The sequence below is a fragment of the Brachyistius frenatus genome, unplaced genomic scaffold (assembly GCF_029030835.1).
Source record: "Brachyistius frenatus isolate BFR_SWC_R1_liver_20210118 unplaced genomic scaffold, ASM2903083v1 Contig_38, whole genome shotgun sequence".
In the NCBI taxonomy this organism is placed as follows: domain Eukaryota; kingdom Metazoa; phylum Chordata; class Actinopteri; family Embiotocidae; genus Brachyistius; species Brachyistius frenatus.
This window is the reverse complement of record NW_027210637.1, coordinates 1,488,607-1,512,408: the sequence shown is the minus strand read 5'-3', so window position 1 is coordinate 1,512,408 and position 23,802 is coordinate 1,488,607. Positions and strand designations below refer to the sequence as shown.

At 42.1% G+C, this 23,802-nt stretch overlaps 1 protein-coding gene across 12 annotated transcripts in view; it reads right to left on the bottom strand.

Moving 5' to 3' along the window:
- Positions 1–23,802, bottom strand: part of LOC138622727 (teneurin-3) — a 187,834-nt gene that overhangs the window by 126,388 nt on the left and 37,644 nt on the right. For 6 of the 12 annotated variants that reach the window (XM_069701718.1, XM_069701726.1, XM_069701727.1 and 3 more), the window contains exons 1-2: positions 15,060–15,281; positions 1,264–1,785 (exon numbers count right to left, since the gene is read on the bottom strand). In XM_069701718.1, the coding sequence (XP_069557819.1) occupies positions 1,264–1,534 (271 nt within the window). In that variant the 5' untranslated portion in view covers positions 1,535–1,785; positions 15,060–15,281. Of the gene's footprint in view, positions 1–1,263; positions 1,786–15,059; positions 15,282–15,348; positions 15,530–23,802 lie in introns of those variants that run through there. The other 6 variants (XM_069701719.1, XM_069701721.1, XM_069701722.1 and 3 more) reach the window with 2 other exon arrangements.

Below are 23,802 nucleotides of genomic sequence, written 5' to 3'. Positions count from 1 at the left end.
TAGTCTGTATGCACATTAAAAAGGTTTTTTTCATGACAAATTTAAAGTAACAAAGTGAGGGAATTTTCTAATTTCCTTCGTGTTATCATTTTTGTACGACCTCTGAAATATTTTAAAAAGAAAATCTTTTACGTTGAAATCCTACGGAAATATTTTTTCACGTTGCTATATCAAGCATTTTTAAACTGCCATTACGTGTAATGAACGTTAAGACCCCATCACACGCACAGAGACAAAGCACTATGAGCAAACACAGCATCTAATCGACACAAAACAGGCTATTTTTCCACCACCGACATTAAATTTGACATTTACTGTGATGATGTAAGAAACACTCGTTAACACTAAATGCCTGGATTTTAAAAAGAAATAAAGAAAACTAGCTTTCTTCCCACAACTTCATCATAATCCCATTAATTCCAAAATGGACACCAATTAGCACCAAGAAAATGTAGGAGGGAGTAATGGATAGATTTTCTGATTGCAATCTTATGAGCCAAAGGAGTGCCATAAAATACAATAAACTGCTCAAACTTTTTAATTACAGGAATTAGAGCAGTTTCTAACAGCCAATTAAAAGGGGAGAGTTACTTACTGAGCATTTTCCCTTATTATTTTAACATATTCCAGCAGAGTATCAACATTTTAGAAGGTCAGAGTAGCCCGGTACAACACGGCCGATGTGATTTTCCTTTAAGAGTTTAGAAAAATAAAAGTAAATTATGCCTCTGTTTAAAATCCTTTAATTGTGTTTACCACTGTCCGTCACACTGGTATTGTATTATTTCTTTTCAAGCTTGCAAATATAAAATGGTAGATCAAAAAAAAACCTTTGAGATGGTAAAAATTTAGTAGACAAACAAACAAAATCCCTACAACCACGTTCATTTACTAATTAAGTTTCACACTTTTAAATATCAGCAGATGAACACGAATACAAGGATTTTTGTGGTTTGCGGAATTTACTAAAGTCTTCCTATTTAAACCTTGGAAAATAAGACTGTAAGATATCATTTCTGAGCCAATGCAGAGATTTTTTTTTTTTTTTAACAACAAATTCGAGCCACACTGATCGAGTTTACACACTCTGAAGGCAGAGGCCTTGCAGTGAAGCAGAGCTGTCCTCGACTGATCCATGTCAGCCTCAATAACTGACCTTCTCAGCTCGTATTTTAAGAGTTTCGTCTGACAAACACTGGAAAAAAAAAAAAAAAAAAAAAAAGTCCTACAGGACAACTCGAGGAAACATTTGTTCACGCTAACCTGGTCTGGTGTACTCGGCGCTCTCCTTGTGGACCATCTCCTTGACTCTGCCCCCAAACAGCATCCGCGTGGGGTCATGGTCAAAGGCCTGGAGCGTCTCGCTGGAGCTGTAGGACTTCTGAGTGGGTACGCGGCAGGCGCCCTCGTCCTGGTCACCCGAGGAGGCGGTGTAGCGGCGCTCCCGATCCCTATCTCTCACGAAGTCTCTCTCTCTGTCTCTCTGGCTCTTGGACAGCGAGCAGAAAGGCCGCTGCTCCCTCACCCTTTCCATGCTGCCTGCATGCTGGGTATCCAACTCCCTCCCCTTCACCACCGACGCTCTCCTGAGACACTCACCACTGGATTATTTCACACGTTTTTTTTTTTTTTTGTTGTTGTTCCACCCCTCCTCTTCCTCCTCGGGGGGCTGTGATTCTCGTCCTGTAACCGATTTTACCCCTCCCTCCCCCAAGCCCTGCTCTCCCCTCTTCTGAACCTCTGTCGGTCACTTCTTCAGTCCATTCAGCCTTCCACCCACTCTACCTGGAAAAAGAGATGAGGAAAGGAAGCAAGGAGCTTAGATAACACTAATCCATCTGCTTCATCTTCAAAAGCACACACTTATCCCCCTTCTCACTGCCCCATCCCTGATGCTACCTCTCCACCCCTGAAACCTCACCCGTGAACTCTTACACATGACTTCCCCTCTTTAAAAAAAAAAAAAAAAAAAAGAGCACCTCCTCATTGGAGCCCATTTAAGCATAGCTTTTCTTTTTTTTTTTTTTTTTAAGTTAATCTTCTGTATGTTCATTTTTAAAATTGTCCTTCAGAAAATGACATTTTTCACATCAAGCTAAAGCAGATTTGTAAAAAAAAAAAAAAAAGTTAAATTTGAGCTTTCAGATTTTCTAATAATGAAATCGAAATTAACATCCTCTTCAAATGGTGCTAAAAGAATGGATAAATCAGAAAGTCGCACTAACCACTGACTTTTTAACATGACCATGAATACTTTAATTTCTAATTTAAATAGTACCTCATGCACACATCATTATAATTATGAACTATTACATTCAGGTTTTCATTTAAATACAATGTTAACAAGTGAGACGAAATATTTCTCATAAAAATGATTTCCTACTGCATGTGTTTTTAGCTCGAGTGAAAAAAAAAATTAATGGGTTGGTTTGCCTAAATTATCAAACCTCTTACTTCTATTGGTGTCTAATTGACTGGTTGACTGGTGAAGCTTTTCAGACACGAGTCTGAGGTATGGAGGTAAATTGAACCCGGTGTTTAAAAGTCAAAACATGAATTGTGTTTTCAGGAGCAGTGTCTTCCTCACTCTAAAAAAAAAAAAAAAAAAAGAATCCGTAGAGCAGGCAAGCAGCTGCTTTCCCAAGGTGCTTTCTTTGGTTGAAAGTAGAACGTTTTCACTAGTAGCTCACCTGAAGGCAAAACTAGCTTCATGGTAGACACCACCGCAGGTACAGCATGAAGGGGAAACTTTAACCTTACTTTTTTTAGGATTCTTAATTTGCCTCAAAAACAGCAGTGAGAAGTAGTTAAATGGCATGTTTATATTGTAAAATGCATATTTACAGTTTTTTTTTTTTTTTTTAGTTTTGTCAGACATTTGAGAAGAAAAAAATAAATAAAATGAAACGCTTAGTTCATTTAAACTGAGCCAACACATTTGCCCAGTAACTTCTAGTGTTATCTACTCATGCAGATTGGTTTGGCTCTACTTTCCACAGGTTTTAATATTCCTGGCTCTGAGATACAAGCCACCAATCCAAAAAAAAAAAAAGACAAAAAAAAAAGGGAACAATATTTTTCGTGCTCAAAGTAGTTGAAAAATTACATTAAAAGCCGAAGCCATACCTCTTCCCAGACACACAATATCTACCAGAGACTGCACTGTGATCAGTGTTTATTAAACCTACATTCTACCAACAAAACGGTCCTTATGAACACTGATGGATTATATGCCAGTACACACTGTGCTTACTTTTATACATTAAACCAGCAAAAGAAAATGCAGACCTGTGCATAACTTTTTGATTTGCAAGCCCATGAAAGATATGCAGAAGAATTAAATAGCATGCACAGCCCCACGACACAGCTTTGTATCCCAATCTCTATAAATGCACTGACTGAGTACATGCACAAAAGGCGTAACATAATTTCGCTCCGTGCAGCCACAAACACTTGGAAATATTAGTATTAAAGAATCTTTAACTTGTTGAAAAGTCAAAGAAGACGCTCTCACTGTCCTCTAAAATGTGGACAAGTTGGATGAGAATGTGACTAATCCCCCCCCCCAAAAAAAAAACTTGAGTGGAATGTGGATGGGAGCCGTCAGAAGTGTTTATTACCAACCATTTTCCACCGCCCCTTGACACACACACACACACACACACACACACACACACACACACACACACACACACACACACACACACACACACACACACACACACACCAATTTCATTTCTCTCTTGGCTGAGCTGTAAGACTTGAGTATCAGACTCCTTCTTTCCCCAAATGAGATCTACTTCGTTTCACATCAAGCATCAAAACCTTCCAATGAAGCCAGGATAGCGTACCGTCGCAAATGCGAGATAGCACCGGGCCCCGGAGAAACTTTGGCCTAAAAAAAAAAAAAAAACTGAAGCAGTTGCGGGTCGGAGTAGAGGATGCAGGGATAATGAAAATTGTGAGCTGTTCTAGGCCTCTTAAACTTATTTTTGCCCCCCTTCCTCCTCCTTCTCTCTGAGTAGAGTTGCTTGGTATCGTTCTGTTCCCCTGATGGGCTGAGATGCAATCAGTGACACACTCTGTTGTGACCCTGACACTCAACTCTCAACACCCCCCACCCCCTCCCCCACCCCCACCACACACACGCACACGCACACCACCACCACACGTGTTTAACGATGCCATGGGACACCTCGCTCGCGTCTCATCCGCTTTCAAGGAAATTGAACACACACCCGTCCAGACTGGCAGATTAATGCACGGGATGAGCGTAAGCAGACACACCTAGAAGCCTCGCCTGATTACGACACCCTTCCCCCTACTTCTTTACGGACTTGTAAAGAGATTCACCGGCTTTAAAGTAGCTAATGCAACAACTCATACCACCCCCCCCCGAGCCGCAAGCCTGATCTATAGGGGGAATTAAATTTGTGGCCTAATCAGCTATAAGCCCTTGAGTGACCAGGCGTGTCCCCCATATAAACATTCCCGCAGATCCAGAGATGCCATCTTTTTTTTTTTTTGGGGGGGGGGGGTATTTCACAGCTGATCTGAGCGTCCTGCTCGTACACTGGCGGTGCACACGGGGACACTATCGGCATGCGAGGGAGACACTCACGGTAGTTTAAATTATGTACAAAAAGGTCATTGAGGCTCTTAAGGGAATTCTATTGTGTTTCTGCTGGCTTTAAGTTTCAAAGGTTTTAACTACAGTGCGAACCAGGCTGGCAGAAGAGAATAAAAGCTAGTCTGTCTTGCTTTGATTATGCAAAAATCTGCCTCTACTTACCCTATACACACACTAATTTATATATAAAAAAAATTTTAAAAAAGGGACAAAAGCGCCAAAAAGTGAAGATGTGTCTGATTAACTTTGAGGAGACAAAAGTTGATCATGAATTCTTAAGCAAATTTAAGCCCCTTCTCTTTGTCTTTTCTTTTCCTTTTTCCTTTTCTGGTATCGCTTACTTGTACATTCTCATTTACCTTTGATCATGCAGTCGAATCAGGACAGTCAGTCACCCGTGACCACTCAGTGGAACAGTCGACACTGCAAAATTAGTGTCACACAGAGGTCCTCTCACGGGCCAGTGAGGCAGAGAGAAAGGCAGTTCACGATCTTCGCGCCGCGGCTCCACACGAGGCCCAACGACTCCCATGCCGGTTGGGTACCGTCCACCCGTCGTCCCCCCCAACCCCCCCGTCCCTCCGTCCCCCCTCCCCCCCGACGACCGGCACTGTCCTCCACCTCTGCACTTCTCTGAAGCATAAACCATAAACCATCTGTATAATATGGTGTGAAGAAGTGTGTCCAAGTCAATTGGCTCTTCAGGGCAGTTGGAGAGGTTTCAAGGGTCTAAGTGAGATTTACTTGACATACAGTATGATATTCATCACATGATGAGAGAGAGAGAGAGAGAGAGAGAGAGAGAGAGAGAGAGAGAGAGAGAGAGAGAGAGAGAGAGAGAGAGAGAGAGTCTTTTATGCTTGGAAACTTGGACGGGATGACCAAAAGGTAGAGCAGATGTTTGGAACCAACAAGTGTGTTTCATACAAAATGAACTAAACTTAGCGTATGATGTTAATGTGTTATTCATCAAAGGCCCAAAACGATACTTTTTAGATGCTTCCGGCAGGATGAGTTAGACAGAGAGCATCTTTCTAAGCAGCACTAAATCGATTAGGCCTACTGATTAAGGCTGAAACTATTAATTGATGAACTGATAAGTGAACTGACAGGAAATTACACGTTTGAGTAGACATAGAAGTTATTCTTCAAGGACAAATTCAATTTGTTCTCCGCTTCAAGTTTATTTAGTGTGAGCATTATACTGCTTTTCTCTGGTTTACATAATTGTTAATCGTTGGTGGAACAAAACAAGCAATTTAAAAACGTCACTGTGGGAAAACTAAAAGCAATAAATCAAAGATAAACTACACAGTATATCTTTAGTAATGTTTCAGTGACAGTTTGATACTGAAAAGACTTTAATCTCCTCCAGCAGCAATTTGATGGAGGGGTTTGATCAGATTTGACTGACGGTGAGCAAACAAACAAACCAACCAACCGTCAATGGATTCCGATTCAAATGTTGCTAAATTGTGATTGGTGTATGGACGATGTCATGTTTTTTTTGCCAAATAAGCCCCGCCCACTTCAAACCAGTCCCAAAAACACAGTTAAAAAAAAAAATACAGCTCTTAAATGTCATGTGAAATAACCAAAACTGTTCATAGGACACCAAAACTTAAACTCAAATGAGTTTACAGGCCTTCAAAGTTATTTATCAACCAAATATTGGCTTGCTAGACCTTTTAAATAGCTTGGGCTACAGGAAATTGTGACTGACACTGACAAAAAAAAACAACAACAATGACCTCTATTTGATGTCATGGCCCTGATGAGGACTTCTATGCTAAATCGAGCTAATAAACAAACAGCCCCGCTTGAACTGAGCCGGCATACACTTCTGACTTTAGCACACGAAGCATTGTTGAGTCGCCGCCGCTGACCGGGATGCTGAAACGGCAACTATTCACTAAGCCTTTGTTCGGTAATTATATTTCCGCAGGGCGGCCGTAACGTATCAGCTCAGATCTCCCCGTCGGTGACCTCGGTAAATAACGGTAATAAAGAGCGTACTTGTCGCTGCTTGCGTGTCCCTCCAAGACAATCCACCTGTCACCAAGTGGCCCGGCCGGTGCCCCTCCTCCCTCCCGCCCGCCCCCCCTCCCCCATCCCCCCCTCTCCTCCTCCTCCTCCTCCTCATCATGTTGTTGGCCATTTGCCGGAGCACAGATCAGACGGCTCTCAGCCATGGGGAGTGGTGAGAGTGGTTGATGGAGCTTGTGGAGATCAGGGCTGGCTCCCTTTAACACAGCCAGCACCTCCAACAATAGCCGCCTCTGACAGCTTTGCATAATTCATCTTGTCGAGTCTCTCTCTCCCTTTCCTCCTTGACGCTCCTCTCTACCTCTCTCAGTTTCTCTTCAGTTCTCTATTATTATTATTTTTTTCATTTTTTTTTTTTTTTTGTGCCTCCCGGCGCTCGGAGAAGGGGAGAGGGAGAACCAGGGCAGTGTTCCATCAGATGCTGCCTGTTTCCCCCCGACACCAGTGATTTTGGAGACACAGAAGTGTTTGTCTGCAGCACGATGCCCAGACTCTGTGAATGCTGGATGCCATCTGAACCAGATTGTGTTCATTCTTTGTCGAGGTTCAGTACCTAAATCCCCCGCTGCAACACGAAGTGTAGAACTGTCGCCTATAAATAGACGCATCACAATCAAGAACGTCGATTCTCTTGATGAGCGGATCCTCCTCCGAGTGAACTTTAAGGGGATTTGATCAAACAGTGCCAACTTCCCATGACGCTGTAACATTGAGTTGTGGTTTTTTTTTTTTTTTGTGTGTGTGATTACTATCATTTGGAATTTCTTCATCTTTAAAAAGGTGCAATCATTGAAGCGTTTCAGACAAACAGACCCAGAAAGAAAAAGAAGGGGGGGGAGGTGAATTTTTTTTAAAAAAAGACCGGACGTAATCATGACAGCATTTACCAGCAATTACATTTCAGTGGCAGCTAAATCCTTAGCATACTCTGTGACGCCTGAGCTCAGTACACTGAGCGAGACACTTATGAGGAGATGATGAAACCCCGCTCCATGTTCGGTCCCCTGTCTCAGTGTATGACGCAGAATATTCACAAGTGGAGTGAAGTGATGCAAATCTTTGATACAGCCACTTCAGATTATTCCACGCACACGGACCTCCGAGCTTCATCCCTCGTAGTTGCAGCACATTTAAAAGACAAACAAAAGCTACTGTGAAATATATGAAAAAGAAAAGCTGAGCTGAGCTGAAAGAGTGTGCGGTTTTCTTATTTTTTCTTGTCTGTCTCTGGTAAATCATAGCGGTCAACGTCTAATTCTTACCATTTTGTTGTTGGCTTTTTGTGTGCGTGCGTGTGTGTGTGTGTGTGTGTGTGTGTGTGTGTGTGTGTGTGTGTGTGTGTGTGTGTGTGTGTGTGTGTGTGTGTGTGTGTGTGTGTGTGTGTGTGTGTGTGTGTGTGTGTGTGTGTGACTTAAATAATAAAAAAAAAAGGCATGTGTCGGTCTCGGGATACAACATAATAAGCTGAGCGGGGATGTTTACAAATCCCTCAAATAACCCTTCACCAGTGACTCGTATGAGTTATATATTCATTGAATCTTTAATGGAAAAATCGCAAGCACAGCCAAATTCATTTTTTAAAATGTAATTGCTAGGTGTGGACAATTGGAATATACAAAAAATAAGCAGGGCTTTTTAGTGTTTCCTCTGCAGTATCTCCCTGTTTCTCAAATGGTAATAACAGGTTATTCAGCGAATTCATACACACAGGCGACGACAGCGTTTATCTGTATCCAAGGCTACAAGTATTGAACACACCTCTTATCAGTATAGGTTCTCCCTTCAATATCGCACACCCAATTACGCCAGACAGTCTTAATTCAATGGAGCGCAGTTTGCATTTTCTCTCTCAGACTGGTATCACTGCAGCCTTATTTCACACAGGGGATTTAAGGAAGTAACGATCACGTTCATGTACACCGGCTTAATTGAGAATCTGCGCAAGACAGTGTCAACAATTGTCATCTAATGCTAATACTGTCAATGAACTGACTCCATGATGCGCAAAACAAATTCGACTCCACAGAACGTGTGGCAATTTACAGATAAATCCGCGATGGACCCATTGTCACGGATATAAATTAAATAGCAGTGATACCACAGCTGCATTGTAATGAAGCGACAGAGCAATCCCCGACACCACACAGGGTGATTGAATGAAGGGAATTCAAACCATATCTGTCCACAACAAAAAGAAATTGGACCCGAGAACTTGAACGGTGCTAAGAAAATAAACGGTAGCAGCGCAGACGTCTTATTTATTTCGACAGCAGGCACCCCTTTAATTACAGATTTCTCAATCAAATATCAGTCTTGCTTGACAGCCTAATCTGGACATCTGTAGAACTATTGTAGCCCATCAACAGAGCACTCAGAGTGGCTGGAAAAAAAAAAAAAAATCATTACTCAACCTACGTTTTGAAATGCGGGCAGCATACAAACCAGAGAGAAATTCAAATGCAGAGAGGTATTTGGAAGTGCTGACATTGGGTGTCATTCAAATGCACCTCACATGATTGTACAACAAACTAACCCGCCCTCTTAGCATGTGCAGGAGGAGGGACGGGGCGGGGTGGGGGGAGATGGGATATCCAGGAATCGTACAATAGTGGCAGACAACTGAAGAGTATGAAGGGAAGCTTCAATGGTGAATACTGCAATGGGAACGCAATACTGGAAAATATCAAGTCTGACCAAAGAGAGACTTCGACACAGAACGGTTACAAAATGAGTCAATAGTAAGAGCTTCAACAGTAGGAAATCAGACAAATTGGAGCTACACGATTAATAAGATTTTTTTACACTTTACAGAGAATAATATATCGAGTGTGTTTTCTCTTTAGGCATATTTTGCCACATAAACCACACAACACAAAGAAACTGGAGGGTTTTATTCTCCAGTTGTCAGCATTTTAAGGAGTATGTAGGTCATGATGGCACACTATCAGAATACTGAGAGACTGCAGGTCTTATAAAAGAAACATCAATCTGAAAATTCACCACATTGCATTGGTTTCTCTACTTCCAGGGGAGAAACTTGGAGAGTCTGGCCTGTAGCGATTGGCTTAGACCGGCTCAAGCATGCGCACCGCTCTCCACTGGAAGTCAAAGTTTGCTGACCTGTATACCTTTACACTCGGCGTCTGAGGCACCAGTTTTACACTCTTCAATGCTCTGATATTCAATATTTTCTGCTTGTTCCCCCTGCTGACAATAAAGACAGAGGACGTGTTACTGACTGGCTTTCCGCACGAACCAGCGCCTTTCGCTTCGTCCCCCGCCCTCCCCCATCATCGCTCTTCATCACCCGCCCCGACCTGAGGCTTTCAGCATCACAGAGGTCGCGTCAACTGAATTATTGAGGCCATCAAGCGGCTCCATCGACAAGCATAGCTGACGCCCAACTTCCCACTGGGCTGTCCAGGGGCCACAAAAGACCAGACCTGAGGCCCTTGGCAGGTCGAAGCTATTCCGGGAAGCCTCCTCCAGAGCTAATATTTCTTTGTGCGAGTATGGCAAAAGAAATCTGGCATTCGAATTTTCGGCAACTTAAAGCGCTGTGGAGGGAAGAAGAAACGGTTTTATATATATTTTTTTTTAAATCTAAGTTCCATCAATATTTCAAAATTATAGGGCAGCACTTTTACAAATAAATGAGCGTCCGATCTCCTCACCGAGCGACTTGTGATATGACCGCCAAATAAAGCTCTGTATTTCGCAGAATATGTTTAAATCTGGCATCTGGTGAGACAATGCCGCACTGGCCGGATGGCTGCATACTGAGCATGCTCTGCGGGGAGAGCACGTGCACCAGAGACTTCACCGGCCGAGGCGGCAAACTTCTGGTTCAGGCCTTTTTGGTAACGCAAAACGGGGATAAAATAACGTAATCGGCGGCACTTCCAGACTTTCCATTTGTTCTCGGACAAAACGCATCGGATTCTGTCCGATGGCATTTTTGCAGTCATTTTGCGGGAGCTGTGACGCCCATTACGATCCACCATTTTACATCTGCATGCAAGAGTACGGGTCTCCGCCGAGCTGATGACGTAAGCATATTTCGACAGCAAATCTCGCTGACAAGCGGAAGACAGAAATCCCGCAGTGCAGCTTTAAAGCGAGCTGGACGACACACAACGATGACGGTAACGTTTGCCATAAAACATCCCGTACCGATTCCTGACACCATATTCAATCACTTTTGAATGTAATGGCTGTGTTTCACCAAAGCTGAACTTTGACACCGCACTGGTATTCGCTCGGGGCAATTTTCCACAACCAGAGAGCAGGATGCAGTTCTATTTTATTCTTCCTATGACACAAACTAAACACATTTCCATTTGGCTCCCCCCACCGGGCCGCAGCCATGCGGCGAGAGTTGTACCGTTACAAAGTCAGAGCCCAACTCCTCAATCTCGCCACTTGGTCTTGACCCAGAAAGTCCAGCGAGGCATGCTGAGCCATAAATGTTAATCTGTAGGTTACGACGGTGTGAAGTGGTGCTGCTCCCAGAGCTCGGACCAGCGGGGGAGCGTCCCGTGGCTGATCGCAGGTGGCTTTCACCTCGTCCTGCTTTGGCCAAAGAGCCAATTTTGAAAAAGCCGTACGCAGCCAAAGAACTTCCACTTCGTCTCAAACAATTACTGGCTGGGCTGTTTTGTCCGCGAACGCCTCCGCACAACATCGGCTGCCGATGCGTTAGCACGTAAGCACGCAATGAGATGCACAATCGGTTTGTGTCATGCACGGCACATTCAAATCATGCAGTCAGGACGACAACAGCCATGAGGTGGGTACAATGCGTGTGTGTTCCCTTGAGAACACTCCTCTCTCTCTCTCTCTCTCTTTTCCAATCAGAATGCAATGGCATGCATTACATTAAACTGAGCAGCTATTCAAGATGTAAAAAAGTAAATCCATCTTTAGGTTAATGGAAAACTCCATTTGTATTCTTATCTCTTCCAGACATCCATATTTTAATTTAATAAAACATATTTATGAATTGGAGGGGGGAATCCATTTAGCATAAAGCATATAAAGTCCTACAACAGCTCACATCCATACCATGATTTTCTATAGTGTTTTTTTTTTTTCCTTCTTCTCTCTCATGCAGTATACAATGCAGTTAAAGACCACAGCGGTAATGCATCAAGTGCTGTCACTAAATATCCCTACTCTAAGCACATTTCAAGAGCATGCAATCTCCTCCCTCCCAAATACTGGGGTGACTTTCAGCAATAATTTGGCAACCAGCATGAACCACAAACAACTTTTGTCTTTTTTTTTTTTTTAAACTTCGCCGGAGTTGTCACATCGACGTGCTAAACCCGACTAATCCTCCGACTCGAGGTCATAAACGCAAACGTGCGAGTCTGTCCGTCGACGGAGGTTTTCGCTAACCCCGTTTATTTCACACACACAAAAAAATTCTAAAGACCTACAGAACGCATGAGGCGCATCGCGGCATGCTTCGCTTTCACGCCAACTATTTTATCATGATGTCTGGCTATAACTCTCGTGGGAGGAGATTGAAAATGGACTGAGAGAGAGAAAACAGGTGAAAGAGCGCGCAGCAGACAATAGCCAGGCGAGGCTGTGTGTTAATAGTAACAGATTAGAGTGCAGCAATTATGTAAAGTAAATATGACATGGAACCGAGCCGTCGAGCCCAGGGAACTGTGGGTAGTTTGTCAGGCTGCATTAACCTTCACGTGTTTGCTCTGATGTGTTGAAACAGGCGACTCGGCCACGCTGTTTGCCATATCAAATGTTATAATTCCTAAGGTCATCTCCGGAGCCACTGTCGGCATCCACAAGTAATAAGGTGAGATATTATAGGCGCGGGTCTGCGCATCGACTCCCCTTCCATATCTCTCAGAACCTAGAGGAGTCATTTTTGCAGACGGAGAGGAGTCATCTTGATTGCCCCTTAACAATCTATAAAACTGTTTAGGGCCAGTGTTCAAGCTGGTATTATCCCTAAAGGAGGCTGTTCTCATCACACAGAATATTAAATTCTCCACAGGAATAATGAAAGGGGAAATTACTTAAGGATCGGAACACGGAGTGGCAGTGTTGTGTACACAGTTCGTCTAATAGATCTGAATTAATTAGATGATTTTTAAAGCTTCAAGCTTGGTTTAAAAAAAAAAAAAAATGTAAAAAATGAAATAAAAAAATAAAAACCACCTCGTGAATTTCCTGCCTCTCCGCTGCATCAGAAATTGTAGTCACCTGCTTTGATTGGTGCCATTGGCTTAAAGGGCAATGACGTTTAAAGCTGTAAGGCATTAGGCTAAAGCTTTAATAAGGGGGTCACAGCCTAATTGTTTCAGCGCGAGATCGTCTGCCACATTATTGCACAGACGGTACAACAGCACTGGGTTATTGCTTTTTCGCCGTACAGCTGTGCAAAAAATATGTCGACAGCCTAATATTCCCGAGCCCTGTTCCGACTCCAAGCGGGTTTCCGAAAAGTGTAAACACAACACACTTCATTTGTCAGGATCCCGTGGCAGCCACCAGAGCATTCGTCCTACAGATACTTCTGTTTTATGGAGGAGTATCAATTTCAATTATCATCAGTGCCTGGAAAGAAGATAATACAAGCCGGGCTCCTGCTTCGAGTGCCCTGCTACAAAACCACATGTTCAATATCGCCCAATAAGTGTCACAGTAATGCATTTGCAGTTCGGCACGAGACGGACCGTGTCTCTCTGGTAGTTTGAACACGCTGTTTTGGTCTTACGTGACCCACGGAGCCCGCTAAACGTCGCAGAAAATATCACTTTAAAACAAGTTTTTTTTTTTTTTTTTTTTTCCACAATACACCCGCCACTTTACATCTAACAAATATGGACAATAAGTCTTTAAACCGCCATTATTCAACTGCTGAACATCTGCATTACTTTCCCTCCGTTCCGGTCCCCGTCAGACGATCCAATATGAAACAGAAAATGGCCTCAGTTCCTCAATAGCACTCAGGACAATAGCCATAAATCAATTTAGCTGGACAGATATACTTGTCCTTCAGGGCTATCACGCGGACTCGCGTTTGGAGATTGCGTTCAGCTCGATCCACGCCACAGTGAAATCAGATCAACGTTTCCCTCCCATGCTCATACCAGAGCACGGAGGACAAGTCACTACGTTGCATGGCTTGAGACACGTGAAAGGAAAAACACCCAGCTGATGTCTAAACGGTTTCGTTTAATTGACTTCTCGATGCTCCTCACGTTGAGCTGCTTGTAAGTAAAACACAAAATCAAACTGCACATATTACACCACAATGCACATCCATCTTTTGGTTGTCAAGCAAACACCCCCCCCACCCCCTCCACCCTCCTTCTTCCTTCTGATACAGACCTAAAGGTCGAGGCTTCTGCGGGCACATGACTGACCCAAGAGGCTTTGAATCAAGTGTGCTAAAACACAAAACTCCTACAGGCCTAATTCCAAGTCAATAAGAGGCTGTGATGAAGTTTCTCCACCTCCCGCCCCTGCAGGCTCAAACCACAGATTCGGTGCAGGTTAGTGTGCACGTGAAAGCTCATTGACACCTGAGTTATTAGTGGATCGAGCGGGTTATCTCTGCGGATGATTTACACTCCATGTGAGGCTTTTAGCCATATTTTTTTTTTATAGCATTTCGTGTTCGTATAAATCCACTTTTTTTTTTTTTTGGAGCCAAGCCCTCTCTCTGTGTCAGTTCTTGGTCAGAGGTCTGGAGGAGGACAGCAGGGTGAGAGATGATTGAGATCAGGAAGGAGATTGTGTTAATATTATCATCTCTAAGGGCAAAAAAAGATGGTTATGAAAGATTTCTTTGCAAAGATCCAAAACCATGCAAAATCTTTGAAAGCAGAACACATGATAAGAGGATACCGAGGTGACTTTTTGCAAACTGCATCTTTTTGACTATTAAACTTTAGGTTAGGATGGATTACCCAAAACTGACAAGTTCATAAGTGCGTATATCTCAGTAGTACTCATTAAAAGCGGTATATTTGCACAACAACAAACAAACAAAAAAAATCCAAATGGTGCCAATGGAAGTATCCTCCAATTCATTTTAAATCAACGTAGTGATGGGGAAGAGAGGATGGGAGCCCGGCAGGTTTCTGCTCCGCGTCTTGCCAAAGGACTCGGATTATTGCAAATAGAAACGTGCACACCAAAATTAAGACACCAGCACGCCGAGCAAGGGACACCGATTCTTATGTTATTGATGTAAATTGCACGGACCGCATCCGTTTAGAGCCCGAAGGGTGTGTGGGAGGAGGGGAGGAGGGGGAGGGGGGAGGGGGTTGAAAAAAAGGACACAATTTATTTTTCTTTTCTTTCTTTTTTTTTTTTTTTTTTTTCAAATTGAAAACACACTGACCTGCGTGGAGCTTCCCCGCGAGTCTGTCCGAGACAGCGGCCGCATATAAACTTCCGGCGGTTTGCGCTTTTAGTCCAAACTTGCAGTCGGGCAGAGTGCGCAGCCGGCTGTCTTCCTCACAATAAACCGCGCGTGCAATGTGGCACGGTGATAATTCTTCGCAGACACTACTTTCGCTCCTCCAAGGGAACCACCCCCCCCCCCCACACACACACACACACCACCACACACACACGCGCGCGCGCACGCACGCACACGCACACCCACAAAACACCTTGCTGGAACCGACCTGGCACGGCTCGGGAATAGGAACACTTTTGCGCGAAGACGCTGCGCTGCAGGTTGTGGTTGTCTGAAGCGGAGCGCTTCAGCTGCCGGCTCCGTGCGAAACGTGCCTCTGCTCAGAAAAATCTTCCGACTGTAGTCCTCCCGGTGGCTGAGCGCAGCCAGTACTTCCAACAATGCAGTAGTCCCCCCTTCTCGGGAGGTGTAACGCACTCTTCTGTGTCTTCCCTTCCCCCCAACCACCCACCCACCCACCCCAAACCCCCCTCTGTCGCCGAGGCCAGCTGTGCAGGATGGTTGGGGTTGTTGTTGTTGTTGTTGTTTTTTTTTTTGGGGGGGGAGGATTTTTGTTTTTTTTGTTTTTTTAAAAGACAAAAGTCACTCGGTGAGGCTGCGGAGGCTCTCCAGCCGCGCCGCCGCCGCCGCTGCCGCTGCTGCTGCTCTTTTGTCCGATATGCATTTGTCAGCTGGTAAACTGCGCATCCCGTCGCTTCCACAGCCTCGTCCCCCCTCCCCCCCCCCGGTGTGCCTATGAGCACCGGTGTAAGGCCCTAAATACAAAAAGGAGGGTCAACTATGACCTCCAGCCGCCGAGCAACACGCAAACTGCTGCACCTGTAAACAAAATTGGTTCCATTGAATTTTTTGTTATTATTATTATTTTTTTTTTTTTTGCTTTTTAAGAATAGTTTACCTTAAATGACCGTATCTTTACTGAGACTACATCCAATTAAATAGCCTAAGTTTTACTTTGTAGTTCGTTAAAGGTGATACCAAAAAAAAAAAATATATATATATATATATATATATATATATATATATATATATATGTTCTTCATGTGCAACATTTCACAGCAGAGGTGGGTTTATTCAGTCACAGCTTCCACTCTGCACACCTGCCTGGTTCCCCCCCCCCTCCTCCCCTTGCCCTTCAGCCTTTCTCTCTTCTCTTTTGTATTGAGATGCTGTTCATTAGGCTTTACCTATGGTCGCTCGTGCTGCCATATAATTGGCCAACTCGCAAGTCTCAATTTCTCACCTTCAGACTGACAAAAGGGAAGAAAGGCAGACTGATGTAATTAAGTGTGCTATTTCTCACACAACAGCTAAGGGGTTATTCCAGGTGTTAATTGAACTGTAAGATCAACAAGAAGGCCTAAAACGACTTGGAGTTTGAATAAGATGTTGATTTTTTTTTTAATTTTTTTTTTTTTTTTTGATAGTATATAGCACAAAGGCTGATTCATGTTTAGATATTCACTATCTGCAGTGGGATAGGTCAACTGCAGCATAAATATGCAATAAATATGCACAATTTGACTTCTATCAACCCGAAGAGATGTTATTTTGCCTCTCAAATTAACATTCAGTAGAATACGAATGTGCTTTCGATGTGCTTTTATGGGGCTTTAGCTGCCGATTGCATCGACAGAATTGAAGTTCTTCAGCACTTTTCTTCTTTTTTTTTTTTTTTTTTTTTTTAACTTCATCTTGGTGAGCCCCTGTTACAGAGATAAGTACATTTGCCTCACAGCCGTTCTCTGTCCTCGGTTGAAATACCGACACGACATTTACTTTGAATTAGCTTTGTGATTCACGAAGAAAAAAAAAAAACCAAACATGTGAGACACTATCTTCAAATGATACCATTTAGAGGATATAGCCTACCGACGGAAAAAGCGAAGTTTCATTAATTGCAAAAGAAACAGCCCTGCTAATCCCACCAGAAAGGCATTTTCGAGGCTGAGTCGTTTTGCTTCTGAGGGAGAGAGAATTGGGAAAGACTAACAATGGTAGATCAGAGACCTTCAAACTATGGTCTGCAGGCCCCACATCTCAATAGGGGGCCAACTGCTGCAGCTCTTGACAGGGCATTTTTTTTTTTAATCCCTTTCCCGAATTTGCCCCACGTCTGACCACATGCAGTGATGAAGTTATCACTGAGGACAGCTTTTCTCCAAGCAAAATCAGCCCTACCCTTCGACGCTTGATTCCTCTATTGTGCCCGAAGCACATCAAAAAACTTGCCTCCATCAAATGGCATTATCTGCATGAAAGGCAACTGCTCAACAATCTATCTCCAACTCTGCCATTCAATCTTCAGTCAAAGACATCCACAAAAAAAAAAAAAAAAAAAAAGGAAAGACAGAGAGAGGGAGGAAAGAAAGGACATAAAAAAGGAGAACAAATCCTCGTAAAGGGCTGCTGAAGCCAATATCCCTCCCTTCCTGTCCTCTACTTCAAGTCAAACTACTTGTTTCCCCTCCTCTGTCATATTTTTTGGTGGTTTTTTTTTTTTCCAGAGAGACTGTACATGGAAGTTAGTTACTAAGCAACATATTCACACATTTCATCCACACGAAGGTTCTTTTAAGTTTGGTACACCAGAGGGTTAATGATAGATTAACAGTCCTTCAATTTAATAGCTCACTCTATTTCACCAAACAATTTTCATTTTGAGTTTCGATCCTTGATACGCACGTCCTGTCTTTCTTCTTGTTTTTGTTTTTTTTTTATCTGCGAGACCTTCGGCGAGGCTTTAGTTTCTCCCAGTCACACGCGGTGCATGTCCGCGCAGTCAACTGTGCCCTCTATTGGAGGCCAGTCACTTTAAACATCCAAATTCAAAGACTAAAAGCTCAGTGTGTCTCACATGATTGAAAAGAACATTAAAGGAGTTTGAAACGTCGCCCGAAAATGAGCTGGAGATGTAAGGATTCAATTAAAAGAAGTGCTTTATACCAAACAAATGACCCGCAGACAAGTTAGAGATGAGTAGCTTCCAGACAGGATGCCGTTTTATCAGTTTGAACACGCAGCGCTCGACTCGTGCGTTCTGTCGCGCGGTGCTCACGGATTAAAGCCAACATTAGTCGCCAGAATCAAACGTAGGAACACACTAGGGACACACTACCTTATTATTTGCTGCATTTTCTTCCGAGGCTACTCGTTGCTTGCAGGATGTGTGCCTGAACGCACAAGACGTGAACCAGAAACTTCACCAGTGAAGCCCAGGAGCATAGCATACATTAAAGAATAAAAATCCCATATCTTTCTTCAACCCCATATGTTTTACATATGTACAGTATCAGCAGAGGAAACAGATGGGGTACACCGCGGGGACAGAGAGACCGGTGGACATTTATAAAGAAGCAACATTGACAAATTATGCATACACTCCCTATACTCATCCTATAGTATGTATGCGGGAATTTGTCCCCAAGGGGTCAGACAGCAAGTCCCGATGTGTTCAGAGTTGTGTCTCTTCTTGTCCAATGTCTGTTCAAAAGCGACAGCAACAACAGATGCGCTTTCTATATGTGTGCTGTGCATTATACCCCCAAAGTAAAGGCTAGTGCCTTTTGTTGGTGTAGCATTGTGTTCCGCAAACTAAACGGACATGTATAAAGGGATTGCACAGAACTTCTCTTTTCATGTGGAAATGAACCCCTTCCAAAGGGACAAAAGAGCTTTCACCCTCTGTTATACAGTAAGGATTTTAGGGAAGCACCTTTTTTTCTTCTTTTATATCTGAGCAAAAGAAAGAAGAAAGAAAAAGAAAAAAAAAAAAGCAACAAACTTCATTTACATAAATACAAATTTATGTCAGCAAATATCAACTTAAATAAAAAAAAATTAAAAAAAAATTCAAATATTTCTATAGAAAGGAATCGCTTATTCAGTGGACCGAAATCTTTCCGAGTCACCTGCGGTAGAAGAGGACAGAGATGGATGCCTCCCCGCCAAGCGTTCAAATCTCAGAGGACATTTGTGAAACAAGGTGGGAGGGCCTCGGTTTTCTTCTGAGGCTTTTCGCCTCTGAACGAGTCGATTGATTGTCGTGGGTCGCTGTAACACCACCAAAGTCGAAAGAGGGAAGTAGAAAGCCCAAACAAACTAGACATTCACCGAACAATTTTCAAAGCAAAAGAAAAGTATTTTAAAAAGCTACCAAAATCACAACATGAGGCAATGTGGATTTACCTTGTGTGCATTTCCTGGGTAACAAAAACACATTTTTACTTTGGAATTTTTCCCAAAAGAAAAAGCTGCATTCACAATTTCTTTCAAATTTGGTGCCCACAACTCTGTAAACTTTACACAGACAAAGATGGAGTTTTGATTATTTTCAGCATGTTGTTAAAAAAAAATTTAAATTTTTTTTAAAAAAAGGGACGAAACACCTTTTGAAATACTGAACAGGCTCAGTGCCATTCTAAATTTTGAAGACAGATGGACAACCTCAAAGGCGAGAGACCTGTGGCAAATCAAAGCGAGAGGGTTGAAAACCTCGGGAACTACAGTCAGTTAATTTGAAAAGCTTTACCGGTAAGCAAAGAGGGCAGCCTCCGGAGATAAAAGACACTTTTTCTGGGTGTGAGTAGCAGGACAGACAGACAGACAGACAGACAGACCGCAGAGCTGCTTTTTTTTAAAAAAAAAAAAAAAAAATTCTGCCAGTATGACGTCACACTTGTTACTCATCAACGAGCAGCATTCAAATTCATATACATTACATCCCAATTTCCACAGTTTTTATTTGAGCAGACGTTTGGCAGATGGTGTGCAGAGTAACACAGGGACTTCAAAAACCTAATCCGACTGCGGAAAACATTTTCCAAAATGTGTAATGATTAACATAAAAATAAAAATGATGAATTTTGTATCTACGGTGCGTTCCTGAAGAGGTTTGTTGAGGTAAATACAGTCCAGTTATTTCAACAGTAATTATTTACTGGTGGAAAAAGGTTTTATTTGTTTTTTTTTCTGCTTAAGTGCACCAGAAATAACATGTTGGTGTAAAATTGCAGCGTATTCTCGGTCCCAGGGCATTAAATACTGCTTCTTCTTTTTTCTTCTTTTTTTTTCAAAGCTACTGACATCACAGAGAAATACACAAGGTGCACTTTGACGTCGGTGCTGTGGCCGTTCGAACAAGGACTTCAGGTGATGGAGTATAAAGAGTTATAAAGCGCACACAGGAAGGAAGTCGGGTGGTGGTTGGATGGGTCAAATAAAAGAAGACTTTCACTCAGGAGACACGTTTTCAAATGTGTGAAAGAGCGAAAGTCAACACTGATTATTTTTTTTTTTTTTTAGATGAAATGTAAGTGAGTAAATAAAGTAACTAGACTTACGTTACACTTATCTCGCTTAAATCGAAGGCACTTTGTGCGTTTTACCTCGAAGCCGGCGGGCTTTGACAAAACGGCAGCGTTTCATGCCTTGGTGTGAGAACAGGTTGAGAGCGGGTCATCGATTTGTCCGCAAAAATATAAAACTATATCTGAAATAACTTCAAAAGTTATCTCACAGTGGGCCGAATGACTTTTATGGCTTATGAGTTGAATTACAATGTCCTGCATCGGCCTTTCATTGATCAGTGTTTGGGGATTTCGGGTCATCTATTGGCAGAAATTGAATAAAATATTCATAACTTTGTTTTCGTTTGTGTATGATTACCTAAAACTAAGGATCTTGTTTTTGTTACCTTGGAATCAGCCCTTTTTTTTTTATCTACATAGGGAGCGGGTCTTCTTCCATGGAGCTTCGCATGTTGCATCGCCACGGTAGCCCAGAACCGAGCGGCAAGCAGCAGTGGCACCCATTGGATTGTGAACGGCCGTTATGATTACACATCTGGAGTCAGGAAACGGGCAGGTAGGATCTCTGCAGATCCATCCCATCTCTGCAGAGCCAAAGACCACCAGAAACAAGAACACTTTTTATCCGCAGGCCGTCACTCTGCTCAACACATAACATCACTTCAACATCACTGAACGTTTTGCACTACGCCCAACCTCATCAGCACCATTTGCACTAGGGTACAATTGTACCATTGTTTAGGTGTTTATATATATATATATATATATATATTCATTTCTAGTCATTTCTATGCTGTACGTATGTTTATTTATGTTTTATATGTCTACTTGTGTCTGTCTGCGGGGGATCGGGGTATGCGGTCAATTCCTAGAACAGACAAACCAAACACGGGCTCTGTGCTTTCCATGAGTTTGAGGCCACTGTAGATTTTCTTACCCGCTTGGAAGAGGAGGTTGAGGCGAAAGGGCGTTGGGCTTTTTACAACCTGCAACTTCTCACGTGCCAGCAAAACCTACACACTTGCTTCTTCGATTGTGCACTTTAAAAACATGTGGAAACCGATAAATCCTAGTGTAGAAAACTATGCTATGCTATCAAGAGGAAAAGAAAAACCTTGAACTCGAGTAAAGTAAGTGATTTGTTTTGCAGAATGCAGGAATGGTATACAAATAGAAAACACAAGAGAGACACTCATAAAGCGGAAAAGAAAACAGTCAGAGGATTGACATTCTGTCCTCGAACACACGTAAACAAAGACAGTGTTGAGTGTACTTTAAGATATTTAACAGATGCTGTTGTCTATGATGGCATTTATTGATATTCTACTCATCAAACTATCCTCACTGCTGTTCTGTTGATTAAGTGGCCTTGATCGTCTGTTTGTGGCATTCACTGATTGTGCTAAATACCACTTCTTTTTCTTTATTTATTCTAAACAAACAAACAGTATAAGATGCGGATGTGAGTCGTGTGATTGAATCACTGGTGGGTTGCATTCATGAAAAATCTGCCAGGGAGATATATGGGCTGATATTAACAGCTATATATATTTTTTTATCAGTGTTTGCCCACCAAAGAACACTGATGAATTGATTTTTCAATTGTGATGTCTCGGTGACTATATTTATGGATCTGTCTCCCAACCTCCCTATGTCTCTCACTCACACACGCACGTGCAAAACAATCTCGGTTTTTATGTATTTATGTATTTTATGTATTTATGTTAAAAATAATTCTATCTAACAATTTCTCTCTATTATATGAATATATCTATCTATTTCCAAAGGTCTGTCTGTCTGTCTGTCTGTCTGTCTGTCTATCTATCGATCGATCGATCGATCGATCGATCGATCGATCGATCGATCTATCTATCTATCTATCTATCTATCTATCTATCTATCTATCTATCTATCTATCTATCTATCTATCTATCTATCTATCTATCTATCTATCTATCTATCTATCTATCTATCTATCTATCTATCTATCTATCTATATCGCTACATATATCATTATCTGCCTTAAAAACCCATCAAGAATTAATGTACTGGTGTCCTTAATTCACATGTAGTTAGCCATATGAACATTGGACGATGATAAATAGACAGAACTTTATGTCAAACCAGTTTAATGGAAGTTATCGACCCTCAGCAGAGACTGTAGCAATAAACTTACACCAAACTGAAACAAGAACTTGCTACCTTTCTCCCTCAAGGACACTAAAACTCTCAACAACAAAAAAAGGAATGTCAGAGTGTCTCTCCCATTATGTTGCCTCCCCTTTGACTACAGGTTGGATCGTTTATGTCCTTATGTGCACTGCGTGCGCTTCCTGTACTTTCATTCTCACATTTTACTTAAAAGCTGCATGGAGGCCATCTTATCTGACTCTAAGTCAATTGTGAGACTCAAAAGACCAATACTCGAGTCCTACCCAATACTGAAAGAGGGAATGCGCCGTGCTCGTCTGATCACATCGCATTTCTTGGAGTCACAATGAAATAAAAATATTGAAAAACACCTTTAGGCCCCTTTTCTACACTCTGTACATATTGAACTTTTTTGTTGTTGTTAAAAACTAACTCGCGAGCACATTTTCCTGTATTTTATCTATTTATTGTCAAGATTATAGTACTTTTACTAATATAAATATATATTTCTATACATAAAAGGTTTTATATAAAGGTGAATTAATTCTAAACCAAGAGGATTATAAATGAAAGACAGGAATGCCATTACAGACCCTTAACCATTCAAACCACTGGTGCTTGTTCAAAATGACTATTTCATATGATTTATTTTGTTTTATATGGTTAATGATGGTATATTCACTCATCAAAATGTTCATACTGCTAACCAATTATTAATATTTAAATTTAGGTCAATAAAAGTGGCTTTTCTATTCTTTACTGCTGAATACTGATATTGGAAATCACAACAGACCCTCTAAATATTTTAGGCCATCGGTTTCTCTCCATTTCAAACAAATGTCTTTCTAACTAATCTGAGATTGGTTCATTAGAGTATCTCGACTGTTGTTCTCTGCACAGAGAAAGATGCTTTTCTCAATCGTCTTCGCAGTAATAACCGCCTGCAGTTTATTACTTGTGTAAAAACTGCCATTTGATTCTTTTAAGCGTGTTTGCTTCTCTGCGAGTCCATGCCCCCTGCAACCAATTCAAAGAGTTCTCGACACATTCCTGATTTCGACCTGAATTTCCCCACCGTGGGACAAATAAAGTCAAATCTAAACTAATCTAATATAATCTAATCTAATTTAATCTAATCAAGAGCCTCTCTAAATAATTGCACAGAGCCACACCTATTTCAATATCATAGAAACTTGCAGAAA